Genomic DNA, 9,275 nt, shown 5'->3' with positions numbered 1-9,275 from the left:
CTAGTTTGACTCTCCTGGGCCGCCGTAGGGGAGAGGGGGCGGGCCCCGGGGGGGTGTGCGAGGGGTGAGGCCGCTCGTGGGCGGGGCTTGATTTGACCCCGCCCCCCGGAGCTGGCGGGCCGCCCGGAGCAGCCGAGAAGCCACTTTGCAGCGGCGACGGCGAGCGGCCTGTGTCCGCGATGGAGGGCGCTGCGGCCCGGCTCCTGCTCCTGCGCGGCGCCTCGCTGGTGAGTGAGTCCCGGGGGCCCCGGCGGCGGGCCGGCTGCTAACGGGACTCGGTGCTTCCCTCTCCCGCCGTCGTGGCGTCCGGGACCCCCCCCACCCCCACCCCCGGGGCCTCCACCGGCCGGGCCTCACCGCCACCCTCCCTCCCAGCCCCCGGCTTCTCCCTGGGGCCGAGCGGGGATGACAGCCTCGGGTGACACACGCCCCGGGCTCCCAGGGAGAAGGTGCTTGTGCAGAATCAGCTCCTGCGTGGAGTTGGGAAGCCCCGACTGCTGGATGCCCTTTGCAGGTCGTCGGGGACACGGGGGGGTGGGGGTCGCTGTGCAAAAATGCCACCTGCCCAGTGACACCTTTCCCCACGTGTCGCCACCTCCCACCCGACCTCCAGCCCCGAGGTGGGGACACCATCTCCTGCGAGCTTCTTCTGCCCTCTCCTGAGTGTGCAAGGGCCCTTGGGGGGGGGGAGCGTGGTGGCGGCGACACGTCCTGGTGAGGACGAGGACTCCCTGGGCTCATCCTGAGCTGCTTCCCTGGATGGACTCACCACCGCACAGAGGAACCCAGGTCCCTGCTCCCGGGACTAAGCTGCACCCGCCTACGGGTTGCACCTGCCTTTGTCCCACCTGTCGCTCCTGGGTGCTCCCGGGACCTGCACACACTGTTCCATCACTGGCCAGTGCTCCCTGCCGCCGCTGGGCCTGCCCTCATCCCTCCTCGCACCTTCCCAGGACTCCAGGGGCCTTTGGACCCCGTCCGGTCCCCTCCCCTGCTGCTGCTGACTGGTTCCCTTTTCTTTTTTTTTTTAATATTTATTTTATGTATTTATTCCCTTTTGTTGCCCTTGCCTTCTTTTGTTGTTGTTGTTATTGTTGTAGTTATTATTGTTGTCGTTATTGATGTCGTTGTTGTTAGACAGGACAGAGAGAAATGGAGAGAGGAGGGGAAGACAGAGAGTGGGGGAGAAAGACAGACACCTGCAGACCTGCTTCACCGCCTGTGAAGCGACTCCCCTGCAGGTGGGGAGCCAGGAGCTCGAACCGGGATCCTTATGCCGGTTCCTGTGCTTTGCACCACCTGTGCTTAACCACCAACGGACTCCCTACTTTCCATATTTCCCTGTATTGACTTCCCCCATGGAAGGTCTGTCAAGTACTGCTTCCCATGTTTATGCCTGAAGGCAGGACTCCTGGTTTTTATTACAGGTTAATTAGCATTATTAAGGAAATTAGTAAACCTAGTAGCATCTTGACACAAAGGCATTATGTTTTTATGGTTACTGGTTACTTTGCTGTTTGTTTGACAGTTAATTACCTGGTAACTTGGTTGTTTCAATGTTTAACAAAGGGATGACTCTGGTTGTCACCTATTTGGCTCTCTTGTTTTAGAGGCATTTATTGTGTGGCAGGAAGGCCTTTGCCGCTCCAGGGCCGCCTCTTGGGTCATCTCATTTCATCCTGAGTTTTCCAGAGATAGAGGGCGACACCGATAAAGACAGAGAAAAGCTGGAAAGCAACGGAGCTAGTTTTCAAGTTCTGATCTGATTAAACAGAACCTTCAGGCATCTATGGCCAGTCTCTCCTTCAGTATCTGGCTTGGTTGGATGTAGCTTCATTGATCATTTTTTTAAATTTTTTTAAATATTTATTTATTCATTTTCCCTTTTTGTTGCCCTTGTTGTTTTATTGTTGTATTTATTATTGTTGTTATTGATGTCGTTGTTGGATAGGAGAGAGAGAAATGGAGAGAGGAGGGAAGACAGAGAGAGGGAGAGAAAGACACCTGCAGACCTGCTTCACCACTTGTGAAGCGACTCCCCTGCAGGTGGGGAGCCAGGGGCTCGAACCGGGATCCTTACGCCGGTCCTTGTGCTTTGCGTTACCTTCGCTTAACCCGCTGCGCTACCGCCCGACTCCCTTCATGGATTATTCTTGTCTGTCACCATTTTGTAGTGCTCTCTGACATGTGACACAGCTAAGGTGATTGATGGGATATTGACTGAGTATGTGAGTTTTGTATCATTCACCATGGAACCCAAGCTCGGTCCTTTAACCTCTTTGGTTATCAGTTTCCTGATGCTGCGACCAGGAAAGTAACAGTACCTACCCATGGTGTTGTTGTGAAGACTAAATGAGTCTCTGCGTACATATGAAACACTGCAATAGTGCCTGCGGTTGACTCAGCTGCCATTAAAGGCCTTATAGCTACCATTCATGAGACCAGTCAGTGCTCAGTGGCGGACACAGTGAAGACCTCAAACACCCACCTTGGGAAATTTCTCTCTCAGTGGAGGGGGCTAGAATTCCAGCCTCAGATCATTTAGCTGTGACAGTTATAAGGGGGTCCACAGTCTTTCTGTGGGTTTATTCACAGTCTTTAGGAGAGAAGACAAGGATAGTAGGGAATAAACAGGCTCTTGGGAAACCAGGTCTGGATTTTCAGAGGGGAAAAGAGAAGGAGAATGCGCCCGATCCTGGGGGAGGGGAGAGTTACCCTTTGGGCTGTGGGGAGCCCATTGGAGATTTGGAGCCTTGGAGAGTCACAAGCAGAGCTGTGCTTTAGAGTTAGATCACCGTCCGAACAGAAGACACACACGGAGGATGGGTAAGCCACATGGCACAGCTCAGGTTAACTGCCATCCAAAAATCAGTAGAGGGCTCTGAGAGATGTCCGGTGAGCTGGACAGCAGTTCACAGCTACGGCCTTGCTTTAATGTTTGTTAACGGAGGGAGGGAGGGGGAGAGAGAGAGAGAGGAAACACACAGGCATCTCTCTAGCTATCTGACACCCAGGATTGAACTCTAAACCTCATGTTCACCTGTTCAGTGCCTTTAGGCCACGGAACCACTTCCTGAGCCCCTGTTATATGAATTTTCTAAATGGGGCAGTTTAGTCATCGGAAAAGATTGGGAAGTCTGAAAAGATTGGGAAAGTAGTTTAGCAGGAACAGAAGGGAACTGATTCATTCTCTTTTAAACTTTTAAAACTTACAAGTGGAGGTGTGGAGGTGGGAGATAGGAGGAGCCTGGCAAGACGTGGAGGTGGAAGCTAGCAGACAAAGCAAAACTAGAGACATAGGTGGGGCCCGGGGGAGAGTTCAGCTTCGAGAGCACACTTTACCGCGTGCAGGGACCAGGCTTTGAGCCTCCTCCAGCACCACAGGGGAGCACTGTGCACAGCACCAGGGAAAGCTTCATGAACCTTCATGAACGGTGGAGTAATGCTATAAACTCCCCCCCCCACTTCTTCACCCCTAGAATGGAAAGGGGGGGGGAGTCTATTAGGAATGATGAGACTGTGTAGGTGAGAAATCCTGGCACAAAAAGAGAGAGAAGTAGGTCGTGGCCCAAACCATAGATGGCTGTGAGGGGTCGGAGGGAGTGAAGGGGGGGTGGGGACACCTGTTCTGAACCACTGGGGTTCATCACAGAGCTTTCTCGTGGCTGTCGGAGGAAGACAAAACAAAAGAATAATTAACACGGGAGGTCAGAGGAGGCTTTGTGACACAGATGCCATGTTCAGCACTAGAGCAAAAGAAGGAAGCAGATATTTAAGTCCAGTACAAGCTAAGTTGATACCACACAGTGTAGCAGCAATCCAGTGAGGAGGGAAGCAGTGTGTTTTGAAAGGGACGCGATGAGGCAGAGAAACGCAGAACCATTTGATGTGAGATGCTAGAATACAGACTGGGTCAGGAGAAACCCGTGGACTGAATCATTTTGTTTCCACCTGACCCCCAAAGAAGCTCACATCTCTAGACCCCCCTCCCTTGTTCCTGTTGTTTCCATGCTAACCTGGCTTCCCAGGAAAGGGAGGAGAGTCTACAACACTTATGGGCTTGTTGGAGACGTCCTGACATGTTTTTGCACAGACAGACAGGTCATGACTTTGATTCTTAACTCCATCTCGAAGATTTCTTTGGTACTCTAGGGAAGTCAGTGTCTAGTCTGATAGTGTGGGAGTGAACTTGTTGACTCACTGAAGGTCACACAGAAGGCAAACAAGCCTTTTTTTTTTGTAACCCCTCCCTACCCCCGGCACTTTGTGCTTTCTCGTTTTCTTATGCCTCTGTTAAGGCAGCAGCATGTATCCTTCTAGAAGGTGGTGGATTGCTGGCAGTTATTAGAATGGAATGAGGAGGGAGTCGGGCGGTAGTGCAGCGGGTTAAGTGCAGGTGGCGGACCGGCATAACAATCCTGGTTCGAGCCCTGGGCTCCGCACCTGCAGGGGAGTCACTTCACAGGCGGTGAAGCAGGTCTGCAGGTGTCAATCTTTCTCTCCCGCTCTCTGTCTTCCCCTCCTCTCTCCATTTCTCTCTGTCCTATCCAACAATGACAACATCAATAACAGCAATAATAACCTGCAATTCCTCTCCTGGGGATATATCCTAAGGAACCCAACATATCTATCCAGAAAGATCTGTGTACACATATGTTCTTGGCAGCACAATTTGTAATAGCCAAAACCTGGAAGCAACCCAGGTGTCCAACAACAGGTGAGTGGCTGAGCAAGTTGTGGTCTATATACACAATGGAATACTACTCAGCTGTAAAAAAAATGGTGACTTCACCGTTTTCAGCCGATCTTGGATGGACCTTGAAAAAATCATGTTGAGTGAAATAAGTCAGAAACAGAAGGATGAATATGGGATGATCTCACTCTCAGGCAGAAGTTGAAGAACAAGAGCAGAAAAGAAAACAGAAGTAGAACCCGAAATGGAATTGGTGTATCGCACCAAAGTAAAAGACGCTGGGGTTGGTGGGTGGGGAGAATTCAGGTCCATGAAGGATGATAAATGACATAGTGGGGGTTGTATTGTTAAATGGGAAACTGGGGAATGTTATGCATGTACAAACTATTGTATTTACTGTTGAATATAAAACATTAATTCCCCAATAAAGAAATTTAAAAAATAATAATAGCAATAATAACTACAACAATAAAACAACAAGAGCAACAAAAGGAAATAAGTAAGTAAAATTTTTTTTAAAATCAGCTCACAGAATGGAAGGAGAAGCTCCCACTGAATAGTTTGATGGACAACAAGAACAAACTTACGGAGACTTCCGGCAGAGGGTAGAGATTTTGGCGTACAAGTTTCGACTCCAGGCTAAGAATCTAGATCAAAAAGTCTAAAGACAAGATATATAGTCCTTAAATTGGATTACAGTGGATGTGCTGGCTTTAGTCAGAATTCAGGAAAAGATCTGTCTAAAGAAGACTGATCATTCTTGAACTATCAGTCAAGAAGCAGCCCTTACTTAATTTACTGCAAGAACCATGAACACTGAAGGATAAAGTAGCATTAATAAGCAGACCTCCACCCTTCTCTTCATCCTGTACAAACAGCAATCTTGCTGCTAGGCAGAACTCTGCCTCTAGCTCCCCAGTGCCTAAGGCCATAGGAGAAAACTGTGGCTAGTATACCCCCAGTGGTCTACTGATTATATACTTGGGACAAGTCTGTGTCAATTCCAAATTCTACATTAAATATTATCTTGTCGGGAGTCGGGCTGTAGCGCAGCGGGTTAAGCGCAGGTGGCGCTAAGCACAAGGACCCGCATAAGGATCCTGGTTCAAGCCCTGGCTCCCCACCTGCAGGGGTGTCGCTTCACAAGCGGTGAAACAGGTCTTGCAGGTGTCTATCTTTCTCTCCCTCTCTCTGTCTTCCCCCTCCCCTCTCCATTTCTCTCTGTCCTATCCAACAACAATGACAACAAAAATAACTACAACAATAAAACAACAGGGCAACAAAAGGGAATAAATAAATAAAAATAAATATAAAAAAATAATAAACATTATCTTGTCAACTCACACAGCTATTTGTTTACCATTTGGAGGCTAAAATGAGGACTGCCTGCCTGCTTGATGCCACAGAAAGCCAAAGGCTGTTGTAACAGCCATTACACAAAGATAAAACCTATTCTAACAGCCATTCAAACCTGCAGTGAAGGCCAGTCATTACTCAAATCGACATTCCTTCCCTCTGAAGAGAGTTAGCATTGGAAGTGTGTGTTGAGGGGGTGGGGAAGGGGTAGGGAGCCGGAGACCTGGGATGCTGGGAGCTGGATTTGGAGGCCTTCAGAAAGACTGAGTTCAGCATGAGAAGTGCTCAGTTAGCTGATGAGGAAGGCACAGAGAGGTGGTCCACGCAGTGGAGGCAGAATGGTGCTGAGGGCATGGTCTGACCAGATGGCCATAGCTATGGCTCCAACTCAAAGGTAGGGGAGAAGAGAGACAGAGAGAGAGAGAGAGAGATGGAGAAGATTCAGAGGCGACTTTATTTTTCATTATATTTTATTTTTAGACAGAGACAGAGATGGCAAAGAAGCAGAGAGAAAGTAGAAGAGGCACCGAGCCGTCCTCCCACGAGGCGGGGGCCAGCTCGCACCTGGTTTGAGCACACAGGAAGTGGCTGACTCTCCCAGTGAGCTTTTTTGCCAGCCTGCCGTTTTATTTAGAAAAAATCGACTTGCCTTGGTGACTTTTTTTTGCCTCCAGGGTTATCACTGGGGCTCGGTGCCGGCACTATAAATTCACCTCCTGGCGGCCATTTTTTTCCCCATTTTATTGGATAGGACAGAGAAATGGAGAGAGGAGGGGAAGATAGAGAGGGAGAGAGAAAGATAAGACACCTGCGGACCTGCTTCACTGCTTGTGAAGCGGACCTGATGCAGTTGGAGACTGGGGGTTCAAACCCAGGTCCTTGAGCTTAGTACTGTGTGCTCAACTGGGTGCACCACTGCTTGACCCCCGCCTTAGTGACTTTGAAGATCTTATTTTGCCAAAAGAAATGTTGGGTTGAAGGGCCGGGCAGTAGTGCATCGGGTTAAGCGTACATGGCACGAAGCACAAGGATCCGCGTAAAGATCCCGGTTCAAGCCCCCAGCTCCCCACCTGCAGGGGAGTCGCTTCACAGGCGGTGAAGCAGGTCTGCAGGTGTCTGTCTGTCTCTCCCCCTCTCTGTCTTCCCCTCCTCTCTCCATTTCTCTCTGTCCTATGGAACAACAATTGCAACAGTAACAACAACGATAAACAACAAGGGCACACAAAAAACAAAGGGGGGAAAACAGCCTCCAAGAGCGATGGCCCTAGTGCAAGCACTGAGCCCCAGCAGGGAGATGCTAGAGCACTGTCACGGACCTTTCCTGCCTCCAGCGCAGTCCCAAGACGCAGACTCTGTCCCTAGTGGGTCGACTAGAAGGCCAGCACCACTCTCCACAGTCACTTTAAATCAGAAGGCTGGGGACAAAAACAGATGGAACTGGAGGGGATCAACTTAGTGAAGTAGGTAAGGAGGTGGAAGACAGCTACTGGGTGGTTCCCTGCATGTGTGCAATCTGGAGTTTCGGAACAGATTGGGGGCGGGGGCGGAGGGTGGTTAGCAAAGAGGATCACCTGAGAACCCAAGGAGATAAGACTAGGATTACTGGGAGTCGGCCGGTAGCGCAGCGGGTTAAGTGCAGGTGGCGCAAAGTGCAAGGACCGGCGTGAGAATCCCTGTTCGAGCCCCCGGCTCCCCACCTGCAGGGGAGTCGCTTCCCATGCGGTGAAGCAGATCTGCAGGTGTCTGTCTTTCTCTCCCCCTCTCTGTCTTCCCCTCCTCTCTCCATTTCTCTCTGTCCTAGCCAACAACAACGACGTCAACAACAACAATGAAAAGCAACAAGGGCAACAAAAGGGAAAATAACTCTAAAATAAATAAATAAATAAAAGACGGGGATTACTTTGGGAGCCCACCAAGCCACAGGTGAGTGCAGACACATGTGGCTCGTGGGCAGAGAGGAGCCTAAGGAGAGATTCCTGGGGCTCAAGTCAGCACCTACTGGGGAGCAGCCCATGCTGGCGGCACACCACCTCCAGTCTGAGTTTCATCAACAAAAACCTGCTGAAGGGGGAGAGACGCACCTGAAACTCACTAATTTACAGCCTGAGTCTCCATTGCTGCTGCTGCTCAGCTCTGGAACAGCAGCAGGGAAACCCCGTATGGACACCCCCCCACACACACACACACACACTCCCCTGGGGCCAGAGAGCTGACCCGGGATTCAGGAGAGGGTCTGCACTCCCCGTGGCCGGTGGCCTGGAGGTGAGGCTATATATCGTTCTCCTGATAAATCAGGAGACACAGTGAATGATTTCCTCAGAACCCACCAAATACATATAGGATCTATTCAGAAACTCACTGGGCCAAAGAGTGCTTCCCGGCTCAGCTCTGGCTGCCGGTGGATAGGGCATTGGGCCCAGGATGTTGGACCCTCAGGGATCTTTGCATAACCACTGTGCTAATCTCCCACCCTGTTTTATCTCTTGTTCATGAGTGAGTAAACTGAAAAATCTACTTACGTTTAAAAGCCCTTTGCTTACGTAGCCAGAAAGGAAGATAAATAACCATAAGAAGGTTCCGCCACTGTGTTTCACCTCAGGGGTTGGAATTAACAACAGTTAAGGTTTGAAATTGTGAAGTCTTCTTTTTTTAAATATTTATTTATTCCCTCTTATTTCCCTTGTTGTTTTTATTGTTGTAGTTATTATTTTTGTTGTTATTGATGTCGTCGTCATTGGATAGGACAGAGAGAAATGGAGAGAGAAGGGGAAGACAGAGAGGGGGAGAGAAAGATAGACACCTGCAGACCTGCTTCACCGCCTGTGAAGCGACTCCCCTGCAGGTCGGGAGCCTGGGGCTCAAACCGGGATCCTTACGCCGGTCCTTGCACTTTGCACCACGTGTGTTTAACCGCCCGACTCCCCAAATTATGAACTCTTAAGTACCTTATTTAAACACAAGTCAATCCAGGCACATAGGATCAGTGGATTGAAAAGTAGTGAGGGAGGGACCTTGTAACACACCGAACATAATGGTTAAACCAAGAAGAAACATTGGAGAAATGAACCAGAACAAAAGCCCAGTTCCAAAAAGGTAGAAGCCCATCAGGATGAGGACAACATCCAAACACAAACAGATGCAGGGGTTGCAGGACTAAGGAGAGCTTTCGAAAGTAGTATCATCAGAAGTGGGGAAACAACAAATGACACTCTGAAAGAAAACATTT

The 9,275-nt window shown here is 49.9% G+C and overlaps 1 protein-coding gene across 1 annotated transcript in view; it reads left to right on the top strand.

Moving 5' to 3' along the window:
* Positions 1–97: 97 nt before the first annotated feature.
* Positions 98–9,275, top strand: part of ACADSB (acyl-CoA dehydrogenase short/branched chain) — a 44,454-nt gene continuing 35,276 nt past the window's right edge. The window contains exon 1 of the mRNA XM_016186662.2: positions 98–227. Within this exon, the coding sequence (XP_016042148.1) occupies positions 180–227 (48 nt within the window). The 5' untranslated portion in view covers positions 98–179. The remainder of the gene's footprint in view (positions 228–9,275) is intronic.

This window comes from Erinaceus europaeus, chromosome 14 (assembly GCF_950295315.1).
Source record: "Erinaceus europaeus chromosome 14, mEriEur2.1, whole genome shotgun sequence".
NCBI lineage: Eukaryota > Metazoa > Chordata > Mammalia > Eulipotyphla > Erinaceidae > Erinaceus > Erinaceus europaeus.
This window is presented reverse-complemented; position numbering and strand designations above follow the sequence as displayed.